The 27637-nt window shown below is 38.9% G+C and overlaps 2 protein-coding genes across 2 annotated transcripts in view; one reads left to right on the top strand and one right to left on the bottom strand.

Moving 5' to 3' along the window:
* Positions 1 to 1809, bottom strand: part of mfsd6.S (major facilitator superfamily domain containing 6 S homeolog) — a 33751-nt gene extending 31942 nt beyond the window's left edge. Inside the window, exon 1 of the mRNA XM_018239035.2 lies at positions 1302 to 1809. The gene's annotated coding sequence lies outside the window, so the exon portion shown is untranslated. The remainder of the gene's footprint in view (positions 1 to 1301) is intronic.
* Positions 1810 to 2336: 527 nt separating this feature from the next.
* Positions 2337 to 22831, top strand: hibch.S (3-hydroxyisobutyryl-CoA hydrolase S homeolog). The gene is made up of 8 exons (XM_041578703.1): positions 2337 to 2370; positions 3511 to 3589; positions 5569 to 5714; positions 6613 to 6699; positions 10026 to 10084; positions 16758 to 16839; positions 18386 to 18419; positions 22629 to 22831. The coding sequence occupies exons 2-8, from the start codon at positions 3571 to 3573 to the stop codon at positions 22745 to 22747; spliced, it is 546 nt and encodes a 181-aa protein (XP_041434637.1). The 5' UTR covers positions 2337 to 2370; positions 3511 to 3570; the 3' UTR covers positions 22748 to 22831.
* The last annotated feature ends 4806 nt before the right edge of the window (positions 22832 to 27637 follow it).

The raw sequence follows: 27637 nt of genomic DNA, 5'->3' as shown, positions 1-27637 counted from the left end.
CCCCATGTGAGCGGTTCATGGGGGAGGACTAAATTTAGCGCATGCGCACTTCACACAGGGAGACACAGGACATGACGTGCACTCGGCCAACATGGCAGCACCAAAATTGGTAAAGGCCAAAAACTTCAACGGCACAGTGTCAGTGCGGGAGACCGAATTGGGCTGCGAAAGTAATGCGGTTCAGGAGAAGTGCACCCAAGCAACAATTAAAGATAGGTATAAAAAATTACCTTTCCTTCTCCGGTATGGATTTTTAGCCATTATCTGGTTGCAAGGGCTCAAATGACCTTAGCAACCAAGGAGTGGTTTGAATGAGAGACTTGTTTATGATCAGAAGAGGGCCAGACTGGGAAAAATAAGCAATAAAAACTAAGAATAACACTGTGGCCTCATAAAGGAATAGTTTTTTGGCTGCTGGGGTTACAAAATTCGGAGTGAGAAGAAGGCAGCAAATAATACAAAAGGAAGACCAATGGAAATGTTGTGTAGAATTGGCTATATAGTTAACAAAGTAAAAGTTAAAGGTGAGTTAATGTAATAGAGCACTGTCCCATACACTTGTGTTTCAGTAACATTGATTCCCAAGTTCTTCTGACACTTTACTACAGTACATACAGCGACAATGTGCTTCTATTTTGAGCAGACTGCGAGTAACAGTGTAGCATGTAGTAGCACAGCACATGAACTCTGCTTTCCCTCATCACTAGGAATATATTATTCATGGAATAGACAGTACAGTCCTGTCACACTGCGCTACTCTTTCCAGAACTCAGAACACAAGGCGCTTCTCTGTCTTTGCTCCCTCACTTCTATGGCTGCCACTGTTCTCGGGTTTCCCCCACACTGTTCCTTGTTGTTGGGCTCAGAGCGTAGCTTTGTACGAGGATAAATAGCCGCTATGAATCGGGTCTGTCAGTGAATCGGCCCAATGTACGTTTGCGGAAGCGTCAGCAGCGGTGATGCGCAACAGGTAGTGCCGCACCATTGGCCGCGTCCATTACTTCTATCCTTTCTGATCAGCACAGGCGCCGTGTAAAGCAGGTTCCCAAAATCGATTTGAGCAATGAAATACTGTGACTCGATATTATTATTATCATTGAGGCATATGTAGGAAAAGTGTCCAACGCCTGTTGCTAAATTCTATCTGCAGCACACGGGCAGTCTCCAGTTGTCGCTGGACACCCCTACTTCATGCTCTCATCCACCAGTCCGCAAACCATTCCAGCTGCCTGCAGGACACACACACACGCCAACACATAGGGACCATGAAGTTACGATGACTCAGTCAGGGTACTACTCACATGTACAAGTGCAAATGATAAAGTTGTTATTGCCGTAGGTTAACGTGCCACCGCTGCTTCATTTTCAGTTGTCAGTCCGTTGTACGCCGCCACCATACACTCATCTACAGACAGCAACAAAGTTGCACATGATAAGGTGAACTACCGGTTGGACCAGTCTCACTGCCCTCCACCCCTCCGTCACAGGCTTGGGCTGGGCTGCAGGTAGAACCGCCCCTCGTGTCTGACGTCAGCGTGTCTCTCGTACTTTCCCAGCCCATTCTCTGGTGTCTGTGGGTGGAGTCATTTCGCAGCAGCTCTCCTACTGGCGTCGCGCAGTCACAGGTTCCGTACACCCAGAGCACCGCGACACTGGGCTGCCGAGGGCGGGGTTATCTGTCTTGTTTGACGTTTGATTGGCAGGAAATCTGTCACCTGGAGCAGGAAGTCGTCTGTGGAGGTCCAGACGCTACCCAGAGCTTCTCCACATTGCTGTCAGGCAGGGCAGCCATGGGGGGGGCACCAATGTGGGGTCCTAGCCGCCAATATTTTTTAATGGGGGGGCCCTGGCCACAAATATTTTTTTATGGGGGGCCGGTGCCCTGAACACCAATATCTTTTTATTTTTTATTAACATGTGGGAACCCTAGCCACCAATATTTTTTTTGTTTTTTTACTGTCTGGTGGGCGGACCTGTAGGTGGGGCTTGCAGTAGTCGCAGCCCAGGGGGCCCAGGAAATTTTGTCGTATGGGGCCCTGCGATTTCTGATGGCGGTCCTGCTGTCAGGTACCGAAATCCTACTGTTTCTTATTACAAGAGTTACACCAAAAAAGCGATGTAACTCTCCTGCGCTGATAGATGCGCCCCAGAGGGGATGAAGAGACAATCTGCGATGTCTGTGTGCCCTGCCACCCGCCTGGGGCACTCTCGCTAAGAATCGCCTGCTGCTGCAGGGCTGGGTTAGTAGGAGGCTGAGTCCCTGCAAGATCTCCCCAGAGGCACGCTGCTCTGCACAAGGATGTTCCGGGAACACACCGGGCACTTCAGCTCTTCATCCAGCTGTCCGCTTTCCAGCACCGTCTTCCTGCTGTCAGTAGACTTTTTTTTTGATGTTACTGCTCCTTTAATGATAGCTTATTAGCAAAAGTCTATGTTAATAGAAAAATGCTATTTCTACATTTTAGTTATCCCATATCCATTCACTATAATCAGTGCCTGAAAGGGTATTTTAAGTATAGTTTTGGTCTCCTTAGTAGAACCAAAATACAATTAAATTCCCAAGAGGGCTCCTTGTGTTGGACTTATATATCTTATTTTGGGTAGCACTGTTTTATGCTTCAAAGACTGGAAAAAGATGGATACTTAGGGGCACATTTACTATTGGTCGAATATCGAATATATTAACCCTCGATATTCGACCGTCGAAGTAAAATCCTTCGACTTTCGAATATCGAAGTCGAAGGATTTACTGCATTTCCTTCATTCGAACGATTGAAGGAAAAATCATTCGATCGAAGGATTAAATCCTTCGAATCGAACTTAGTACTTAGTAAATGTGTCCCTTAGATTTACAAAGACACACACACACAAATATATACACAAACTGTATTATGCATATTTATGAAAAGTTTTGAGGAAATTTTGATATATTAGAATATGTAATGCCTAAAATATTGCTGTTCTTGCCATTATTTCATTATGGGACTGAAACATTTTGTATAATGATATAAATGAAGAGCTCATATTAGTTAATTTTACCATCATTGAAGAACAGATTGCCTTTTTGGATACATCAAACTCAGAAATTAAAGTTTTATCCATTTCAAGCAGAGCTCTTTACCAAAATGTTCAGTCACTTTACTCAAATATTATCTGAAAATGAAAAATTAGATTATATGAATAATGAAATATATATATATATATATATATATATATATATATATATATATATATATATAAATAATACATATTTATATCATTATAAATTAACATAAATATTAGCATAAATAGCAATAATATTAACAATAAAAACTAGAGTGATTCCACCTTTTTAAGAATGTCATATCGTCACCGATATGAGTTATATTACTATAAACACTTTTTGGTGAAGATATGGCATTCTTAAAAAGGTGTAATCACTTTAGTTTTTATTAATATTATTGATATTTATATATTACTTCTATTAAGTTCTATATTACTTCTATTATATGCAACTTTTTCTATTTATAGGGGGTGGGGCTGTCAGTCCGTGGACATTTCAGAGTAGCATCTGAGAAGACACTCTTTGCAATGCCAGAGACAGCGATAGGTAAGCAATATTTTTGCCATATACTAGAAATTTAACAAGGTATGGTCACCCTGGCAAATAATATGGCCAATAAATTGGTGATGACCCTTAGACGATGCCCCTATTCTGGCACTTTATATACTGTGAATATAATAAAAAAAAATTCATAAAGACAGCACCACCTGCTGGTCAATTCTTCAGACTGTACAAAGTAAGGGAATATGTTCAGAAGGAAAACAAAGCCCTCTTCTAACTTAAATCTACTCCGGAAAAATGCCACATGCCTAGTAAAAGCCACCTCGGGCAGGACTTGTTAATAATTTGTTTAGATTCCTGTTGTATTGATGCATAGGATACAATAAACTTTCCTTGTCTGAGAAACGTATGGGTAAATTTTCAGCCTAAACGCTTAAGGGGTCATCTCACTGATCTGCTGTATTCAAAGTGTAATTATAGATACAATCGGCATACTTTTTAATCCATAATGCAGTAGGTTTTCCCATAATTTTGCATCTAAAATGCATCACATCAGACACCCAGGCATCAAAATTTCCAGTACGTCCAATTCTTCAGGCACAAGTTCGCTGCATCAATCAACTTGTGTTGCTGTGGGAACCATGGAGCTACCTCCACCTTCAGCAAAGTGCTGTACATAATGGAAAATATAAATACAGTATGTATAAATACAGTAATAAAATATAAATGAATACTCAACCCACCATAAGTAATAAAAGGCACTATGTTTGCCCAGGAGCAATAACCCATAGCAACCAATTTGCTTTTAAACAAGTGAACAGTAAATGCTACCTGCTGATTAGTTGCTATTGGTTACAGCTCCTGGGCAATGCTATGGGCATATTTATTATGCTGTGTAAAAAACATTGGAATAATACACACACTTCGCCGTGTAAACAACGGCAGCAAATTTGGCGTTTGCATGATGTAACATTACACACACCTTGATAAACTTGCCATTTATTTTACACAGCTTTTTACACCGTTTTTCTTTTTCAGCAAATTTTTCTTTACACAGCATATTAAATATGCACCTATGTGTCTTATTACATGTTCCCTAAAGCATTTCAAGATCATGGGGATTATGTAATAAAAGGCACTAAGTTTGCCCAGGAGCAGTAACCAATAGCAACCAAGCAGCAGGTAGCATTTACTGGTCACATGTCTAAAAGCAAACATCTTATTGGTTGCTATGGGTTACTGCACCTGGACCAACTTAGTACCTTTTATTGCATATGGGGGTAAGAGTCAAGTGCTAAGAGACAAGAGGAAGGAGGCCCCTGCTCCCTAGTGCTACACCCTTGTATACAGCAGGGAAAATAAGTATAGGACACATCAACTTTATGCTCAGTAAATATATTCCTAATGGAGTTATTGACATGAAATTTACACCAGATGTCTGTAACAACCCAAGTAATCCATACATAAAAAGAACTCAAAACAAATAAATCTATAAATTATTTGTAGTAAAGTGGAATGACACAGGGAATAATTACTGAAATGTATTTAACACTTAATAGAAAAGCCTTTGTTGGTAATGACAGCTTTAAGACACATCCTTCATGGAGAAACTAGTCGCATGCATTGCTCAGGTGTGATTTTGGCCCATTCTTCCACACAAACTGTCTTCCAATCTTGAAGGTTCCGGAGGCCTCTTCTATGAACTCTGATCTTAAATTCTTTCTATAGATCACTTGGGTTGTTACCGACATCTGGTGTAAGTTTAATTTCAACAGCCCCAGTAATTACTGAGAAATATGTTGATGGGTTTTCCTTATTTTACTTATTTTCCCTGCTGTATTTAGTTCACATATTATTTTCTTACATCCTTACAATGAAGAACTGAGGGTTTAGTACACATAGATTGTATACATTTGTACATAATGTTGTCTATTGGCTCTATATACGGTTTTATTCTATATACATATATATTTCATAATGTACCTTTGCTATCTGATATCACAGTAATTCATTTTGTTTCACAGGGCTGTTTCCTGATGTTGGTGGAGGATACTTTTTGCCTCGGCTTCCTGGGAGGCTCGGCTTGTATCTTGCACTTACTGGATTCCGATTAAAGGGAAGCGATGTACAGAAGGCTGGAATCGCAACCCACTTTGTTGAATCAGAAAAAGTATAATGGTTCAGCTTTCATGCCCACAACATACATTTTTACAAGACTGAAAAATAGTTTGTGGTTTTACATTATCTATATTATGGGAGAACTATCATAAAAGTCATAAGTAATACAATTATTTCTAAAAATTTGCAATTTGTAAAGTAACGTTGTTTATTAGATTCTTACATGATAACAGCACATAGAACTTTTTTCAAGACCTGCAAGTTTGTATGGTCTTTTGCTGCATGATTCCTTTTCCAATGGTTGAAATTTTAAAAAAGACAATTTTTTCTACTGGCTGATTAGTCAAATGGTTTCTATCAATTTTAAATAAATGTTGATACCTTGTGGGCTTCACAATTATTGTCCTTGACAATAAGAGATGAACAGTACTACTGTAATAACATTAGTAAAAGCTCCATATTGTTAGCAATAAAATGGAAAACTTCAAAACCATAATACATACAGTATCAGCATATTTTGATTAAAACATTTTTAAAGGGGTTGTTCACCTTCAAAACCACTTTCTATCCACAGTTGGCCACTGAAGATTTTCACAAAGCAGTATAGTATATTCAGACATATGCCTTTGGCAGAGACACACGTGGAGATTCAGGGAGATTAGTCGCCCGGCAACAAATCACCTCTTCTTCGGGCAACTAATATCCCCAAACAGCTTTCCCGCAGGCTTCAATCTAAATCGCCGGCGGGATGGCACTTGGATCGCTTCATTTTCCAAATTTGCCGGGAGTTCGGGGAGATTAGTGGCCCGAAGAAGAGGCGATTTGTCGCCGGGCGACTAAATCTCCCTAAATCTCCATGTGTGTCTCTGCCCTTAAAGTATGTTAGGTGTTTTTTAATCATACATTAATTATATACGGTACTTTGAAATCCTTTCTTTTATTTTCAAAAGCTTCCATCCCTAGAACAAGATCTTGTTGCTATGAAGTGCCCTTCAAAGGAGAGTGTTGCCAATGTGCTGGATTCTTATCATAAAAAGGTATTTGTTTATAGTTGAACTTTTTAATGCTAAAAGAATAAAAAAGAAAAGAATAATTAGTCCAAACTGTTAAGAAATATCAGTGTGCTTGCCACTTTTATATTGCATGAATTTTTCATAAACAAGACATGCACCTGGATACTTAAACAATTATTGCTGCTTCCTCATGTAGGTTCTTCACCATGTCCCTCATATAGTGGTATAAAATCAAAGGAAGCACTTTTAGTGCATTTTTGTAATTTACAATGGATTAAGTCAACTTTAAAGTCTAGTGTACAGTGAAACATGATGCACCAAATATATATTAAAGCAAATGTTGTACCATCATCAAATCAATGGAACAACTCCCTACACGATTAAAGATAATCTAGAATAGTTGAGGGTGTAACAGTTTGAAGTGAAAATGCAGTTTGTGCGGGTACTCACACACTACACTTTTAATGATATTAACTTCCAATAATAGTTATCCACATGTCTTTGTGTTGGAAAAGGATGGTGTAAAGGTACCTGGTGGTCTAGTGGTCCCTGGTTGTCCAGGTCCTGTAGCATTAAGCAGGGTAGAAGGGAGGTCAAGGTTCCGCCGCTGGGCAGTAGAGACCAGTTGGAATGATCAAGCCCTTGGCAGTCAATTTAGAGTGGGACTCTCTGATGCTGTCAAAGAGTATCTAATTAATTATCCTTCTCTGACCTCTGTAGATGACTTAATTAATGCATCTCGCTATTAAGATAAATAGGAGAGACAGAGAGAAGTCAGGAGAGAGTCACTCCTGCTATGTCCCATAGTCTTCCTCTGGGTTCTGATTCCATGTCTAAAATAATGGCTCAAAATCAAGCTGAGGAACTTACTCCAACAATTGGAATCCAGGGAACATATGGAGAGAATGATTCCAAGCTCATTGGAGTCCAAACTCAAATGTAGCCAAATTTGGGATCCGTGGCACCCTCTATGACTCTTGTGAGGTTATGCCCTCTGCCATTGCTACTTTTGGTGGCAGCTGGATTATGGGGAATAGGTTACACACCCTGCTACCTTGCCTAATATGCCGAATATGCCATGTACTACCTAAGATTTTTCTTTTATTCCATGATGCCTTTATATTGCTTTATTTTACTTTCTTTTCTTTTTACTTTTCTTTCTTCTTTCATGTACCAAACAGTTTGCATATTGTTTATATTTATATGTGCTTTCATTATGTACCATCGAGTCAAGTGTTTGTTTTGTACTCGTTTCTTACATAATAAACATACAAGTTTCAAAAAAAAAAATCAAGCTGAGGAGCCAATGCAGACAGACCCCACCCGATTATCCCTTGATGAAAAAGTGCATATGCACGCCAATGGCCTATGTTTGTATTGTGGGACTAAGGGTATTTTCTGCATCATCTGCCCTAAAAATCCTGGAAACTTCAAAGCCTAAACAAGGCTAGGGAGTCTTGTTTGGGCAATGCAGATTGTACACCCCAACAATCTAATTCTAAGATTATAATCCCCATTCTTCTGAGTTAAGAAAGAGGAAGCATTAACGTTTCGGCCTTTTTAGATTCTGGGTCAGCCGGGAATTTTCTGGTTATAAACTTTGCCCATTTTCAGATTCTGATTTGGTACTGCGCTGCTCTCACAGTATTGACCCTGGCCTGTTAGATACACTTCATAGATATAAATAGAAAGTGATTGCGTTTTTCTGTGGTGTACTCAAGTTTTAGACTTTGATAAATCTGCCCCATAGTATTGTCATTTTCATTATATTTAAGTATCTTATCTCTTATTAACCCCTCCAAAAGCTTTTCCACCACTGATCTCAAACTAACATGCCTATGGTTTTCAGGTTGAAAACAAAATCTCTTTTTGAATAAAGGCACTGCATTAGCAATTCTCCGGTCTGTCGGCACCATGCCAGACCTCCAAGAATCCTAAAAAGTTAAGTAAAGAGGTATGGCAATCACAGAGCTAAGCTCTTTTAATAGCCTTGGGTGAATACCGTCTAGTCCTAGACCTTTGTTTACTTTCACATGTTCAAGTCCCTTTTGAATTTCCTCCTGAATCACCCATGCATCAATAGTGATATCATTGAAAAGGCAACCTTCCTTAACTGCCTCCCCAGATGTGCAAACAGAGAAAAAAAACAACAAAAACAAATGAGCCAACAAGTAAGCTATAATAATTTTTCTCCACTCTCATCAACCAATTTATCTTCCTTTGATGCTAAGGGTCCCACAGCATCTGTTTATATATTTATTTTGTGCCTCGCTGCAATGCCATTTTTATTCTGTATTTAAGCCTGTCTGGTTGTTTTTTGCATGCTTTATTGGCCTCTTTGTACATAAAAGTCTCCAGGCTAATCTGACTTCCTCAAAGGCACGTTTTATTACCAACCTCAAGGCTACCACTTCTATCATGCCAAAAAGGTTTAGCTACAGCTTTCCTTACTTAGTAGGGTATGCTGACATGTATATTTATTAAGCAGCATTTTAAAGACATTCCATTTTCCTTCTGTGTTAAATGCTGTTTAAAGTCCCAGTAAATATAGTGCAGAGATGCCCTTATACTGCCAAAGTTTGCACTTTTAAAATTTAGTGTCTCTGTTGTCTTGGAAACATAATCATTTCTATTAACTTCAATTCAAAATCGGGAGTCCATATAGTTATTCAGCCAGGCCCAAGGGACTCGCCCCAGTTCAAAAAGGCAATCAACTGCAGAAAAGTTTATATCAAAAACGATATAAGTCCCAAGGCCTCTTCAAGTAGAAAATATTAATTTATTGTTATTCACATTAAAACAGTAACTAGTACATACTACCCCACCTTACGCGTTTCGCACCCTCCGGCGCTTAGTCATAGGCGATACACCTATGACGAAGCGCCGGAGGGTGCGAAACGCGTAAGGTGGGGTATGTGGGGTAGTATGTACTAGTTACTGTTTTAATTTGAATAACAATAAATTAATATTTTCTACTTGAAGAGGCCTTGGGACTTATATCGTTTTTGATATAAACTTTTCTGCATTTCTATTAACTGCCTCACACTGTCCCTTAATGCTTTCAAATGTCTGTCCTTAGGATATAAATTGTGAATAATTATAGTTTATTTTATTGCTGTGATTTGTATTTATTGCATCTTCATTATTTTATTGCATTCTGCATTGTACTTGAATACTTTTCAAATTGATCATTTACTCTGGTAATCCCATGAATTTTCACTGTTTCGCGAATGTTTGGCAAAGCAAAACGGGTCAGATTTGCCCATCACTAATAAGCAACTGTGCCCTTATTCACAAAAATACACAATTTCATCATAACCAGTATTAATCTTACACCATTTCTTTTACAGAGTTATGCTGCTCGGGACAAGCCATTTGTACTTACAGAAAACTTGGACAAGATAAACAGGTAGAAGCCAGCAACATTTATATTTACAGACTATGATCCAGTCAAAACTGGTGTAAAAGGCTATTATGCCAAAATTGCAAAGGATTACACAAACCGGACCAAAAATAGGGGGTGCAATTAAAAATTGTTTAAAGAAAAAGCATCACACAGGTTTTGTGCCAAAACAGGCATCTAATTATAAGCTATGATTAAAACTATATCTCTTACCACAGGCAATATGCATTTTGTATGCATTGTATACTAGCCTAAAGCTGCCTTACAAGACACTATGGACTACTAAGCAATGCATATTTTTACCATTAGAAATTTACATTTATCCTGGTATTAAGGTAACCTCTGAAGTTTTGTCTCCTATTCTGAAGGAGATTAAACGGGCAACAAAATGTCTTTTCTGCAATAGAATTTAAGATACACTGTTTCAAAAGTCTCCAGAAAGGGACAGGAGAATAATATTTTAAATTTTAATAACATTAAGGAATAACTTAAAAACCAGTGAAAAATGTTAATCAATGTATACTGGGAATATATACATTTTGGATTTGTTTGGGTTTACATCTAATTTAAAAAGGCCAAATGAGGCAATTGGTATTATCATCTAGAGACAAGGCTTGTTCTGCAGATACGTAACATAGCAGCAATGAGCAGCATAGGAGCTTCTATGCATTTATAAACAAACTTGCAAACAAGGAATGTTCTTTGCATATTGTCCCCTGTCCCCTGTCTATTTATGGGGAAATAAAAGAGCTATAGTATGAGATAATTTAGGCTAGAGGTATCCAAACTTTTTGCAACGAGGGCCAGATTTGGTGAGGTGAAAATATGTAGGGGCCCGACCCAGAGCCGCAGGCAACCTGGCTGGCCATGAATGCGCGAATTGGTGCTCTTGCACTCATGCGTGAATTGGCGTACGCGCATGGGCGAAAGCACAGAATGACGGTAAAGTACCACACATAGTTAGGGAGAGAGGGGGCGTAGGTGACAGACCAGGTACTTGCCTGGTGCACTGCCAGCTTTGGCCAACTCTGCCTATTCCTCTTTCCTGGCAAACGAGCCTGGCATTCCTTGAACCATTAACATCATTTAACTCATTTAAACAAGGAATCACATAGCTGTAGCAGTAATATTTGGGCACATTAGTGAAATGATCTGCCACTTGGTCTATACTGCTGCCTGTGTGCTGAAGGTGCAGTAACGTGCAGTAACGTGTCTATTACTAACACCTTCAGCACACAGGCAGCTGTATAGACCAAGTGGCAGATCATTTCACTAATGTGCCCAAATATTATTGCTACGTGATTCCTGATCACACTCTGCTGGCGGGCCGCATTATTATTAATTTCATGATGGAGCCCGAGGGCCGGTGTAAATTTGAAAAAGGGCCGCAATTGGCCCCGGGCCTGACTTTGGACATGCCTGATTTAGGCTGTATACAGTATTTAATCCTTTTTTTTATTATAGATGTATCTATTTAGACACTTTCCTATTTATGTTGAAGTTTTCAATTCAAACCATCCTACCAACCATATACCGTACCGTATAATATGTATATACATGAAAGTCTTGAACATGCTCAAGTCCACTTAAAATATGGGCTAAAAAAGTCTCTGACCCGAAACATGTAGGGGCAAATTCACTAAGCACCGAACGCTAGCGTCAATTGGCTAGCGTTGGGCATTTTCGTTTCGTTTCGAACGCTAGCGTAGATTCGCTAGTGTTACTTCGCACCCTTACGCGAATTTTCGCTACGGACGTAACTACGCAAATTCACTAACGCGCGCAGTGTACTGAACGCTACCTTTTACGCTGGACTTCCTTCGCCACCTCAGACCAGGCGAAGCGCAATAGAGTAGATAGGGATTGCTTCCAAAAAAGTTCAAATTTTTTCTAAGTCCCAAAAAACGCTGGCGTGTTTTCTATATTATGGGTGATAGGCTGAAAAAGATCGAAAAAATCTTTGGTGCTCCCCTCCTTCCCCCCTACATTTCCTAACTCATGGCAACTTAACTATACAGTGGGCACATGTGTAGGGCAAAATAAAAATTTTATTTGATGTTTTGAAGGTTTCCCAGGCATTTGTAGTGATTCTACGTATTCCTCCATTGAAATTTGAATTTGGCGCCGTATGCAAATTAACCTTCGCTAGCGTAACTTCGCTTCACTTAGCGAATCAATGCTAGCGCAACTTCGCAACCTTACTCTACCCCTGTGCACAACTTCGGATTTTAGTGAATTTGCGGAGTGCTGGCGAAACTACGCCTGGCGAAGTGTGGCGAAGTGCGGCGAAGTTGCGCCTGCCGCAACTACAAATCTTAGTGAATTTGCCCCGTAGTGTTTACACTGCTAAATAAAGGAAGCACTTGCAGTTTGACATTACTGCCTTTGAAGCTGTTTATTCCATCTTTATATTTTCCTTGATTACTTTGGGAGTGTGACACAAACTCCTGGAATCTACAGCTGGAAGAATTTTGGAATTAATACGCCCGTACCAGAAAAACTTTGTCTTACCTGCAAATATGGGCTAATAGACCCCATTCATTATAGTAAAATTTACATTTAAGGTAAACTGCATTATTTATTTTTACAAAGTTTTTGTAATGGGGTTCCCTGCTATTGGTATAGGTGCATTTTAATAAAGGATTTGGATGTCAAACCTTAGCTAGGGACCCAACAGACAGGTCATGTTGTTGCTTGTACTTAATCTTCTCCAGTCTGGTAAAATATATGCAGTGCCTAGAAGGCCACTATGCAACGCCTAAGTGATGAATATGTTTGACCATCTGCAATTTACAAAAATGGCAGTAGGAATGTAACTTTTGATATTTTGTCAACGTTTCGGTCCTACTAAGAGGACCTTTCTTAAGACATTGAGAAAGGTCCTCTTGGCAGGACCGAAACGTTGACAAAAATAAACTTTTTTTTACTCATTCATAAGTCCAGTGAGTGCTCCAGTTTTTCAAGTGGATATTCATTTCTTTTGAATGCACCTGGGCCATTTTCCCCAATATTGGTATATATGTGTGTGTGTGATGTTATTTGGGCAGAAATGGTCCATCCTTATGCTATAGTCTTGTTATTCATTGGGGCCCAAGTTCAGGGGTGAGAGTAAGGAGTCTGGTGGGAGAGGGTTGTGAGAGGGTATAGTCAGGTAGGAGGGGTGTGCGAGCGGGTAAACATTTTGCAAAGTAGTAGTTCCATTGGGGAAAGCATGTTAGAGTGAGAGAAGTGCAGCAGGAGGAGGTTTCAGTGGCAGAGAGGGAGGTTGGGGAGGGTGTGAGCGCAGGGAAGTCAGGTACGAGTTGGGATGTGAGCGGTTGTGGTGGAGGGCCCAGGGGTACAAGCATTGTGAAATCCAACCCTGCTGATGACAACCTTATTTGATATATGTGTACTTTTTACACAGCCAGAGGACCCCCAAATCAAATTGAATAAATTGGTCCAAAAAATGTTTTCTGTGAGCTAAGGTCTCACATTCCTTAGGCTACTGTTATACTAACACTCGAGAAGAGTGTGCTTTTTAAAATATCACATAATTAAGTAGGTACATTACAGCATCTCATATAAATCTCTTATATTTCATAAGAAATGTCTTATGTGGTTATCCTAATTTGAACTAATATGAAGTCCACTATATTGGTGTATACAGAGGGCAAGCCAGACCCTATTTTATATATACATTCGATGGTTGATGATGATTTCTATGGAGAGACTTGTTGGGATACTTTTAAAGCAAAATTGACAAACAGTACCCAAGCTGCCAGTCAATGGAGAGACTGAGCCAAAACGTCATAGACTTTATGGGAAATGATATATGAACAATAACAACTACTTTCTCCTAACAGAATAAATACAGAGAAGCTGAGACTGGCACTTGGTGCAGCAGCCACAGGAGCTATGCTCCCATTGGCTGTTGGTCTCAGAGAAATGAATTTTGATTAGTCTGTTGCTATTACTGTATGTACAATTAAAATGTATTGTGTGGTGGGAACACATTTATGAATTAAACCTAGTATACCTGTTTGAAGTAACCTTGGGTGTTGCTACCTGTAATTTACAGTTGCTGTGTGTTTGAAATGGGGTGACAAATAATAAAAACCTCAAAATGAAGAGTTTGGTGTTGCAATAAAATCTACTTGTAAACTTTAAACCTTAAAGTAGACATATTGTGAAAAAAATAAGAATGTACCAGTGCATTATACTCATTTAGCTATAGAATTGTGCTTAAAAAAGGTAGTTTCAGGCTGATTTATTGAATATTTCTGCAAAAACCCAACTTATCCCTCCCTTCTCTTCCACTTCCTGCTCCCTGAATTCCCAGGCTGTGCGGGGGAGCCGGCGGCTCTCAGCTCACTGCTCACATCAGCAGCTAGCAGGACCTAATAGGGAACTGAAGCCTGTCTGTGCTTGTGTGACTGCAGGGCTGTGATTGGCTGTCCCCCTCCTACTGTGCTTCTGGCAGAGACCATTCAGACATGCCCACCCCTCATTTGGCCCCCCAGATGCTGTGTCTGTTTACCATATGTAAGATTTAAAAGGTATCAATGTATAGATAAACTGCACCCTGCATTGTTTAAACCTCACATTCAGACTCTGATCCCTTGTATCACACCTGTGATCCCCCTGTATTGTTCACATTTGTGACACCTCTATTGTTTATATCCTAAAGCCCTGTACTGTTCTACCTGAGACCCAGACTGAAACTGCCACATTGTTCACCTGTTCACACCTTATACAAAATGCTAATGGGCACCAGCACTGTGTCACTGTATGTAGTACATATTAGACTGAGAGCTTTACTTGTCTTCTGCTCTGTTCTGCCTTCCCTTCCTGCAGGGCTGGAACTAGGGGTAGGCAGAGTAGGCACCCACCTAGGGCGCAATCATGGGCGGGGCACACTTTTAAGGGGAATTTCCTTTCTTTTTTAAACCCTGATTTGCTTGGCCTTTAATAGTTTTTCAATTTTATAAACCCCCTGTTCCAGACAGAATCACTCTCGGCTCCCTTTTGGCAGCTGCTGGCACAGGTACATATTTGTGGGCAATATTTTGGCTGTTACGTGCACAGGTAAACAGATGATATGATGGATATTTGGCTGCTGCTGGCACAAGTACATATATGGAGGCAATAGTGTGTATTTTTTGGCTGATGCTGGCACAGGTACAGATTGGGGCAATATAAGGGATTGTCTGCTGCTGGCTCAGGTACATGGGGCAATATGGTGGCTGCTGGCACAGGTACACAGATGTTTGAGGGCAATATGATGGATTTTTGGCTACTGCAGGAACAGATACAAATTAGGGGCAATATGATGGATTTTTGGCTACTGCTGGAACAGATGCAAATTGGGGCAATATGATGGTTTCTTTTGGTTGCCACTGGCATAGGTACAGATTGGGGGTAAAAATATGATGGATGTTTTGGCTTATGCTGGCACAGGTACAGATCTGAGGGATTGACTGCCATTGGTATAGGTACAAATGGAGGCAATATGATGGGTGCTGGCACAGGTACTGGGGGCTATATGACTGGTAAGGTGGGAAATGGTAATGCAGGACTGAGTGGGGGGAGGCACTGATTGAAGCCTTTGCCTAGGGTGCAAAAATACCTTGGTCCGGCCTCCCTGTGTGTGCCATTCTCTGCTTGCCCTACGCTACCTTTGGGATGTAAGCCTGTTAGGGGTTTGTTCTTGGAGTTATTAGCATTTGGAAATTGTTGTTAAGGGCCCCTAAGGTGTTTAATCATGTGTTGGGGGGTTGTTGTATTATCCACAGGGGAGGATGAGGCATATGGATTTAAGGGTATGTTTTTAACATGACTGAAATTTTTCACATATGAGTGATGAGGGATTTCCCTTCAGTGAGCACCAACCATTTGGTTTTTTGGTGTGTTACCACTGTTAATGTGGATATGATCTTAAAAGTTCTTGTGGTAATATGGGTGTGGTTTACAGTGGGTTTGGTTTAAAAAGGGGCGTGGCCAACACTGATTTGCATTATCGGCCCTCCACTACATAGGCCAGTAAAATTTTTGTACCTCGGTACCACAGAACTTGGACAGCACTGGACTACGACTTCGACACGAACTAAAAATCGTTAGACTATTCGACCATTCGATAGTCAAAGTACTGTCTCTTTAAAAAAAACTTCGACCCCCTACTTCGCCAAGTAAAACCTATCGAACCTCAATGTTAGCCTATGGGGAAGGTCCCCATATTCTTTCTAAGCTTTTTTTGATCAAAGGAATTCCGTTCGATTGATGGATTAAAATCCTTCGAATCGTTCGATTCGAAGGATTTAATCGTTCGATCGAACAAATTGCGGTAAATCCTTCGACTTCGATATTCGAAGTCAAAGGATTTAACTTCGACAGTTTAATACCAAGGGTTAATTAACCCTCGATATTCGACCCTTAGTAAATGTGCCCCTATGTGTGTAGGTGATGATATGAGACAATTTGCAATTGGCCTTTATTGTTTATAGTTTGTGTTTTTTTTATATTTAGCTTTTTGTTTCATCAGCTACAGTCTCTGGTTGCTTGGGTCTAATTCAACCTAGCAACCAGGCAGTGCAAACGTTTGAGAGGGTAGAAAAGGGACTGAATAGAAAGAACAATAACATTGCACCCTACCTTAGACAGCTATACTCTTTTATATAATTAATTAAGATTTCTTTTTTAGCTTATTCTCTGGCAACAGTGTAGAAGAAATAATTGAAAATCTGAAATGTGACGGCTCTTCTTTTGCATTGAAACAGCTCCAGGTAAAATAGCTTTCAAGATGTACAACACAAAAATACATCTTTTCATGGGTTTTGGCTGCTGCATTTTTCGTGCCAGATAACATGAAACCTTACTGACGACAAAATGATCTCGAAAGGCCCCTGTTGTTGTCAGGGCATTGTGTGAAAATGCTTGTACAGACCATTTCACACAATATTTGCTTTTTTTTCCCTTGAGAAAGGACACAGATGGTGATAAAAATGTCAGGTTTCTACATAAATAAATAATATATATAATTTTTAGTATAGTCCGTTATATTAAAATGTTGTATCCTCTAAAATTGTAATTGTGTAGTTCAGGTCATATTGTTTGTTAATATTTCATACTTTATCTTTTGTCTAAAACTCTATAGATATTTAGTGCAGAACCACCGGAAGCTCAGCCTTGGTAATAATTCTGCTAGTTTGTACCTTTGTATCTGTTGCCTTCATTTTACAGGTGTTACCCTACATATAGGCTCTAGTTGGTTCCTATTGACACAACTTCCTGGATGCTAGGGTAATTTACCCTTAGCAACAACATAGCCACTAATATTTTAAGCCTGGGAGTTGCAGAAAAAAAATCTAAATTTTAAGGTGAATTACCACTTTAACAGCTTTAACCCCACAACCAGATAGCAGTTAAAATTCCAATTCTGAGAAATGCCAAACAATGAAAAGAATTGACTAATGGTAAATTGGCTTAGAATATTGTTAGTAACAGTACAAAAAATGATGCGATTAGCATCGGAGCTCACCCCGTCTTGCTGTATCCTCCTGGCCGCAGCCTGTGTGAGACGCCAGCCACTTCCCGCCGGTAATCAATGTAAGACACTCGATATTCTCATCACATTCGGCGCTAGTCCAGGACACGGTATGTTTGTTTTAGATTTTCATGGGTTGCCCAGAGTCATTTGCTGGTCCAAATTCAATAAATTGGCATAAGTTTATGGCAAGCCTACTTAACCGCCATATTCATGACTTTATTTTAATCCCAATTTAACAGAATATTTCTTACTCCACATTTAAGTACTCCCCCCATGTGATTGGAGAAATAAATATCATTTATCCATATTCACTGCTAGTGATGGGCGAATAAATTTGCCTGGCACAAATTCACAATGAATTTCCATGTTTTGCCGCTGGCGAATAAATTCACGAAACTCCTGCGAAAAATTGGCTGGCATCAAAAAATTTTGGACGCGCGTCCGAAAAGTCACTTGCGTCAAAACTGCTGCACATCAACACTATTCAGACGCCCATTGACTTTAATGCCTGCATCAAAATTGACGCAGGTATCAATATGCGGTTTTGCAAATTTTTTGACGTTTCGCAAATATCGCAGGAAATTTGCAAATTTTCCAGTGAAATGGGAGAAATTTGCCCATCACTATTCACTACATTTCTGCTGATCAAAGGAAGCATATTTCTATGAGAGACAGAATTAGCACGTATACAGTAGCTTGGTAAGTGAAACACTTATTTATGCTGCACTATGCAAGGAATTAGTGATTAATACTGACAGCATATTTAATGTTTGTGTTTACAGAGAGGACATGATTTTTATAAAGGTGTAAGGGCTGGTAAGTAAATCCAGAGAATATTTCTTTTCAGAAAGCATTTGTACTGCTGATTGAGGTATCTTGTGTAAAATTGAACAGGATTTTGTTGCCTTTGAAACTTATATCAATCAATCAAGGTACCGTATATACCCGAGTATAAGCCGAGTTTTTCAGCATCCAAAATGTGCTGAAAAAGTCTACCTTGGCTTATATTCGGGTCAGCGGTACCGACCCGAGAAGCTAAGATTGCAGTCACTTTTAATCATTCCTATACCAACAGTACACTTGGGGAGAGACTGCAATATCCCACAATGCCCTCTGTTGGTTATATGAAAGAATAACAGTGCGCCCTCTGTTGGTTATATGAAAGAATAACAGTGACTGCAATATCACACAGCGCCATCTGTTGGTTATATGAAAGAATAACAGTGACTGCAATATCACACAGCGCCATCTGTTGGTTGTATGAAAGAATAACAGTGCACCCTCTGTTGGTTATATGAAAGAATAACAGTGACTGCAATATCACACAGCACCATCTGTTGGTTATATGAAAGAATAACAGTGACTGCAATATCACACAGCGCCATCTGTTGGTTATATGAAAGAATAACAGTGACTGCAATATCACACAGCGCCCTCTGTTGGTTATATGAAAGTATAACAGTGACTGCAATATCACACAGCGCCCTCTGTTGGTTATATGAAAGATTAACAGTGATGGCAATATCACACAGCACCCTCTGCACATGGTAGTGGGACAGTGGGACAATGCACACAGTAATCTGTTTGGCAATTCTCTGTCACCATCAGCTTTGCAAAGAAGTCCGGTTGATCGCTGGGGGGGTCGCTTTGGCAGAGTGTGCGCTGCTGGGAGACAGGGCTGTAGTTGTGTCTAGGCTTATACTAGAGTCAATAAGTTTTCCCAGTTTTCGTAGGTAAAATAAGGTACCTCGGCTTATACTCGGGTCGGCTTATACTCGAGTATATACGGTACTTTTAAATAAACCTGGCAGTAACAAGCAATGCCAATCAGCAGCTGCAAGGGCAAACAAGCACTTGAGCTGTATTAAATGACGTAAAGATTTGCGAGAGGAGTAAAAATTATTTTCTTTTACAAAGCGCTGGTAAGGTCCCATCTAGAATATACAACAGTGAACTACCCCCTTAAGTAGCACCATAGTTCTAAAATATGTTAGAAGATGTAGAAAAGATGTGAAGTAATGGAATGCAGATGAATGTTAGGTACACCAAATTTATGTTTTCCCATATTATTTGCTGTTTATTTGCAGTGCCGCCCCCATACAGTTTTCCCCCAAATTTATATTTTACTGTGTAACCCAGAGATTATGGAACATCTCTAGGGTGGGACATTAAAGATAATTATTAAATTGCTCCTAATTGTGTGGTAGTCCTTACTGTGGGCCACTAGTTTCCTACTTATCATATTATATAGCCAGTTAAGCAGTAATGCTTCCAATGAGTATATCAGTAAACTGTCTTTGTTTCCCTGAATCATTTTTGTGACAATTTTTTTCATTGTCTCGTGTAACCACACGTCTATAAATGTGCTCTTCATAGCACTTCTTAGCTACATAACCCCACAAAAACCAAAGAAATCCAATGTAAGAGCAATGAAAATGTCACCAAATGCAGAGATGAAAATGGGATACAATAACAAGGAACTAAAACTCTGAAATATAAAATTATTCCAATAATGTGAGTATATAGTTTTGTTCAGAATAATAACAATGTGTTTAAAAATAGCTTTTATTCCCATACACGCAAATGCATTAGGAACACTGCACATTCTATTCCTAATCAAAACATGAAGAAATATTTATCAAATTTGTTTGTTCCAAAAAATAGCAGTGTCTGCATTCTTCTTTACAAACTCAAACATTCACTGTATAAACTGAAACATGTTTCAAGATTTTGCTTTCCTTTGAATTACTGAACTAATATTTAGTTGTATAACTCAAACATTTACTGTATAAACTGAAACATGTTTCAAGATTTTGCTTTCCTTTGAATTACTGAACTAATATTTAGTTGTATAACTCAAACATTTAGGGGCAGATTTACAAAATTCGAGTGAAGAATTCGAATGTAAAAAACTTCGAATTTCGAAGTATTTTTTGGGTACTTCGACCATCGAATTGGTTAAATTCGATCGAATTCGATCGAATTCGAACGATTCGAAGTAAAAATCGTTCGACTATTCGACCATTCGATAATCGAAGTACTGTCTCTTTAAAAAATACTTCGACCACCTACTTCGGTAGATAAAACCTACCGAAGTCAATGTTAGCCTATGGGGAAGGTCCCCATAGGCTTGCCTGTGATTTTTTGATCGAAGGATTTTCCTTCTATCGTTGGATTAAAATCCTTCGAATCGTTCGATTCGAAGGATTTAATCGTTCGATCGAACGAAAAATCCTTCGATCGATCGCAGGATTTGCGCAAAATCGTTCGACTTCGATATTCGAAGTCGAACGATTTTAGTTCCCAGTCGAATATCGAGGGTTAATTAACCCTCGATATTCGACCTTACTGTATAAACTGAAACATGTTTCAAGATGTTGCTTTCCTTTGAATCACTGAACTAATAATTAGTTGTATAATCAGTGTTTCTGAGAACTGCTGCACATCTGTGTTGCACGGAGTCGACCAACTTCTGGCACCTGTTACATTCCACAATTCTTCTGCATTTCTTGGTTTTGCCTCAAAAACAGCATTTTTGATGTCACCCCACAAGTTTAAGGTCTGGGGATTGGGCTGGTCACTCCATAATGTCAATCTTGTTGGTCTGGAACCAAGATGTTGCTCATTTACTGGTGTGTTTGGGGTCGTTGCCATTTCAAGGCCATTTCCTCATGTAACCTCTTCAGCACGTCTTTTTTTAAACAGCGGGGGCTTCTTGTCAATAGCTTGGCTTCAAATAGTTGTAACAATATCGCACGTAACTTTAGACCTTCTTTGATCATCCTGGACTTGATCATTGGCTCAGTCTTTGCCATTTTGGCTATTCTTATATCCAATCGAATGGTAGTTTTTCCGTTTTCTTCCAGGTCTTTCAGATTTTGGTTGCCATTTTAAAGCATTTGAGATCATTTTAGCTGAGCAGTCTTATCATGTTCTGCACTTCCTTATATGTTTTCCCCTCTCCAATCAATTAATCAAAGTACGCTGTTCTTCTGAACAATGTCTGGAACAAGCCATTTTACTCAGATTTTCAGAGAGAAATGCATTATAACCAGCATGCACAACATTTGCTGCCTTCCTTCCTTATACAAGGGCTGTAATTGACTCCTGTTTTTTTCACAGAATGATTGATCTCACTAATTGAACTCCATACTGTTATTATTTGGAACAAGCCTCAATGATTCAATTAGACAGAATCATCAGCATGTAATGACTGTTGGGTCTGTTGGGTTTCTATAACTCTATTACACCTACTAGTAAATTACTTGCCATGTAGAAATATAATTTCTACCAAAATCAGTGACTGATCAGGTTAGTGATGTGGGACTGCTATTATTCTGAACATAACTGTATATGAGAAAGAAATAATCAAAAAATGTCTGTGTTAAGATGAAGCAAAGTTTGTGACGAATTAAAGTGAACAGGAGATGATGGTCTGATGATAGGATAAAGTATCCATGGCAACAAGTAAATGACCTTTAAAAGCGAGGAGAACTTTGTACTGTATGTGTAATCACATTCTGAGTCAGAGTAACACCAGAATAGAAATGTTTCATGTAGTCAAGTTGGGGGATGTGTGGTCTAAGATATATTATATTATATACAAGTATGGGACTTATTATCCAGAATTCTCGGTAGCTGGGGGATTTCTCTGTAATTTGGATCGCCATACCTTAAGTCTACTAAAGAATCATTTAAACATTAAATAACCCCAATAGGCTGTTTTTGCTTCCAATAAGGATTATTTATACCTTACTTTGATCATACAAGCTACTGTTTATTATAACATGAAAAAGGGTAATCATTTTTTCAAAAAAAATTTGATTATTTGGATAAAATGGAATCTATGGGAGAAGGACTTTTCATTACTTGGATAATGGGTTTCCGGATAACGGATTCCATACCTGTACTGTGTTCTTATTCTCTAACAAAATACAGGGCAAATGAGCATTGCTTAAAGATTTTTGTTTTGTCAATGATAAAAATGTGCAGTAATATTCAAATGTTTTTTTTTTTTTAATGCAGTTTTGATTGACAAAGACCTGAAAGCCAAGTGGAAGCCTGAGTTATTAGAAGAAGTGACAGATGAGTATATAGATGGCTGTTTCACATCCCTTGGAAGTAGAGACCTCAAATTTTCATAAATAAAAAAAAAAATCTGATTATTTTGTACAAAGACATCATGTGGAAGGAGATATACACTAAATATAAAACCTTTTACAAACCTTTTTCAATTAAGTGTCTGTCTCTGAATAATTGCTGTTTGTCAACTGCATAATGCCTTGTATTTCATTGTAACTATGTATATTTAGGCTATTTCTCTGTGTCATCTCAGTCTTGGCTTCCATTATTTATACATCCTTTTTTTACACTTAATCTCATGTGAATGGTGATGAGAAGCAATATAATTTTCACAGCTCCGGCAGATCTGTGTCGGCAGAACAATCTGGCTCATAATTTGACCATACTGGAGTATATTCATTTTCCCTAACTCCCCATACACCTGGGTTCATCTTCGTGTTGCAGGGTAGTATCTAGGCTCCGAATCATCATCCTACGCGCCCTGACTTTTAGAGGCACATTTATTAAAGGTTGAATTTCAAATTCAAAATTCGATTGGAGGGTTATTTAATAAAAAAAAATCAAATATCTAAAACTCAAACGAATATTACCTACCCGAAAACTCGAATTGAATTCAAATCAAGTTAGACTAAACTCCAACTCGAATGTCAGGAAGGCTACTAACAACTTAAAAATGGTCACTGGACCTCACCCATTGACTTATACAAGAACTTGGCGGGATTTAGGTGGTGAATAGTCAAATTTGCATTTTTAAAGGGCCATGGTTTGAAATATCTCAAAATTTCAATTAAAATTCGAATCAAGTTTTGATTATTCACTAGTTGAATTTGAGAGTTTTAACCATAAAAAATTTAGAATTTTCAATTCGACTCTTAATAAATCTACCCGTTAATGTCATGAACAACATTTTCTCAGCTGGTTGGAAAATCAGGCCCTGGATTTGTGACAAGGCCACAAAGGCCACGCTTAGTGCAGCAAAATGGACTGCTTGCAAGATTAACCTCCAAAGCAGATCTTTAGTGCAGGAAAATCAAGCAGGTAGGAAAGGGACATGTATATATAACCTAGTAAGAGGGAATGAGTTAAAAGCACCACCAGAAAAAAAAACCCCAAAACCTGAGCAGTGTGGGAGAGGAGATTTTCAGAAAGAGGAGGCTTTGTTTTTTTGCAGGAGTGGGTGTGATATAAGAGAGGCTGAAACCATTAGTACTTGCCCCCTACAGGACGTAGTATCCTTCTCCATATGAGGAAGTGGACTGGGTTTTTAAAACAATATATTTTACTAATTGCTGGGCTTACATCAGTAATGTTGTGCTTAATAGTTATTATTGCTGGCTTGCCATTTTCACTGGTTTATACCATTTTTAGATAAAACCTTGGGGGGTTCTTTTTACAAAAAACTTTTTTATAGTGATCTGGGCGCTTCTCTCTGCCCAGATTATAGGAGATTCCTCATCTACATCCTTGGTTTACTGTTTTCACTATAAGTGCTCTGGAATTTGTGTGTTTTTTAGAAAAGATAGCTCCTCAATCTAGCTAGTTAAAATAGAATTGAGACCACAGTTCCAGAAGCACTGACTTCTCCTCCTTTGTGGGGTCCCGCAGTTAGTAAAACAATCAGCTAGACAATACGGGACTTCTCCACCCTTCTACCAATTTCCTTTTCCTACCTTTTCTTGGAATCAGAGATATTTATAATTGCACTTTAATTAAATTATATGTGAATTGATCACAATTGGTGGCACTTTACCATCCTTATTGGTGTTTTAGCTGGTTGTTAGTAATTCATTAATTGATGTTAAATGAATTGTTCATGAGTTAGAAATTACCAAATATACACAATATTTAAAAGGAAAATTAATTGTGTCTTAGTTTTACCCTATTTAATGCTAATTTATTGAGGTTAAGCACTAGCACTTTGTGGGATAAATTATTAAGGGGGGAACTTATAGATACTGGATCACGAGACCTAATGGTTTAACTGAAAACAAATCACACAGTGATTAATATATAACTTTTTGTATATTTTTTCTGATTAAGAAGACGGGGATACTTTTCTTCTTTTCTCCTATAAAAAAATTAGTTATTATTGCTATCAAAGTAGAGATAACTATTGATGTTTGGGTGACTCGGGAGGAAACTGAAAGGTGACTAAAACATGTGACGGTGAACAAAGGTCCTGGATGGTATTCATCCCAGAGTAATAAATGAGTTTAGCTCTGTGTTTGTCTAATGGTTGCTTCTGATCTCAGGGTAATGTCAAACGTAGCAATTGCTAAGGGGATCCTGAAAGCCTGAAGACCTGTTTGTTTAACATCAGAAGCAGGAAAACTTTTGGACGGGATACTATGAATAATATACATAAAAACATTGCAAATCACAGTACAGGTATGGGATCCATTATCCGGAAACCCATTATCAAGAAAGCTCAAAATTACAGAAAGACTGTCTCCCATAGACTCAATTTTATCAAAATAATATAAATTTTTAAAAATTATTTTCTTTTCCTTTGTAATAATAAAACAGTATCAAATATCCATATAACCCAAGCAAGGTGCATACAATTAATAGCAGCCAATTGTGGCCCGCATTAAAAGAGGTGTCCACATTTACTTTATATTGACAAATTTCCCCACAACCATATGGGACTTAACCTCTAAATGCGAATAGACGATATTAAATATCCAGGACCATGCAGATTATATTAAAAAGCAATATTTATTGTCACCATGCCAAATAACTAAAACCATTTAAAATAAGCAGCGCTGCTTAGGGGGTGGGGATCCCATTTATCCTATTTTGTATATGTTATACAATACAATACAATATAAGAGACTGCGTGCACGCTATAGATCAAGGCCTCCAATATATGTAGATTGCAACCAACTGGGTAGATCCGTAATTTAGTGTTCATAAAATGAGGAGAGCGATAAATCCTCGCGGCTGTAGTATAAATCACCAATAGGGTGCTCAATTTGATGGTAGAGAAAGTACTTAGTCGAATTCAATTATGAATGAGATATCAGAATGTAAAACGGCATGTGAGGGCGGAGCCGGTGTGGGGTTAATTCTTTAGTGCCCAGAATGATTCAGTCTTAAATGGTGTAGACGTAGGCACTAGAAGAGGAGATATCCTCTATGCACATCCAATGGACATTCAGATCCCAGTACTATGGTGGTATGGCAATCGCTATATGATAGTGTTTATCCCACCGCTCCGCAGCAGACCGCTGTTCGGAATAGAGAAAATACTGACCGTGATGGATCACCTCTCACACCGGCTGCTCATCGCTCCATACTCACATCCGACTCCCGCAATCACTTGAGCCTCTGATACGCATCATCCTCAAGAAAGGGAAACAGGAAACCGCAAATCCCCTTGCAGCGCTGTGCCTCGACAGCTGTTTCGCCGCTACCTGCGGCTTTGTCAAGACAGTATCTTGTACAGTATCTTGTACTTGATCCAAAAGATATAATGAATACTTATTGGAAGCAAAATCAGCCTATTGCTATGAAGATCCAAATTGTTGAAAATCTGTTAACAAGAAAGCCCCAGGTCCCGAGCATTCTGGATAACCAATCTCATACCTGTACTATTTATACCAGCATGGTTATATGTATAATTTATCATGCCAGACTACGCTAATTGTCTTATGATGAAGAGGAGAGCAGAAACATGTTGTCCGGGATGGCACTGGATGTGCTATACTGTACACTGAAGGTTGCTGACTAAATTAAGGAACATCAACCTGGATTTGTGCACAGAGAACTGTCTGAAGAATAGATTACAAAGAGTGGTGGTAAACTGATAATTTTCTAATTTGACTAGAGTTGTTAGTGGGATACAGCAAGGGTCTGTCTTGGTCCTTTGCTTTTTAATCTATTAATAATGATTTGACATTGTAAGCACTGTCTCTATTTTTTTCTGATGATACTTTGTGCAAATCTACAAGTTCCATGCAGGATGCTGCCACTTTGTAGAGCGCTTTGACTAAATTGGAGAAATGGGCAGCAAAAGAAGTATAATGTTGTTAAGTGCAAGGTTCTGCACTTAAATATACATTTTTGCCACAATTCAAAATTTTTTTGCACAAAAACAAATTCAAATTATATTTTTAAAAACTTGAATGTTTGGTATTAAGTAAAGGGGTTCTTCACCTTCAAAAACTTTTTTCAGTTCAGTTGGTTTCAGATTGTTCACCAGAAATAAAGGGGGGGGGATTTTAGTGCCAAAGGGGTTGAATTCTCCTTTAAGGGATGAAACATATTTCTTGCCTCTTTATAGGTCCCTGGTAAGGCTTCACATTGAGTATGCAGTGCAGTTTTGGGCTCCAGTCCTTAAGAGAGATATTTATGAACTGGAGAGAGAGCAGAGAAGTTCAACTGGACTAGTAAAAGATAAAGAAAAATTATAATTTGAGGAAACATTATCAAGTTTCGGGTTGTTTTCTCTGAAGAAAAGGCACATGCATGGGGACATGGTTACTCTGTACAAGTACATTAGAGGACATTGACACTATAGACAGATAGCAGGGGATGTTTTCTACCTAAGAAAAGATCAAAGCATGAGAGGTCCCCCCCTTAGACATGAGGAGATGAACCTTCATTCAATGAAACATAGACTGTGAGAGTGGCTTGGATGACTTATTATACAAGCATAATATCCAAGGCTATAGTTATCCTAAAGACCCACTGATGCCCAGGATTTATTACATTCAAAAGAGTCATCCTCTACCCCATTTAAGGTGCAGTCCATCCCTGGCAAAAAGCCTGTAGCCAATAGAAAAATCAGGCCAGTGTTAAAAAACAAACAAATACTGTCTCCCTACACCAATCTTCCTAAAGGTCCCCATAGACGCAAAGAATTCTCTTGCCGAGCGACCGATTTTAGTGAAGTCCGACCAATCCTTCGAAATTATTGCGCAGTTAGTGCGATTCGAACGATTGTACAT

Source organism: Xenopus laevis, chromosome 9_10S, assembly GCF_017654675.1.
Source record: "Xenopus laevis strain J_2021 chromosome 9_10S, Xenopus_laevis_v10.1, whole genome shotgun sequence".
Taxonomy (NCBI): Eukaryota; Metazoa; Chordata; class Amphibia; order Anura; family Pipidae; genus Xenopus; species Xenopus laevis.
The sequence above is the reverse complement of the archived record's forward strand: the minus strand, read 5'-3'. Positions and strand labels throughout refer to the sequence as shown.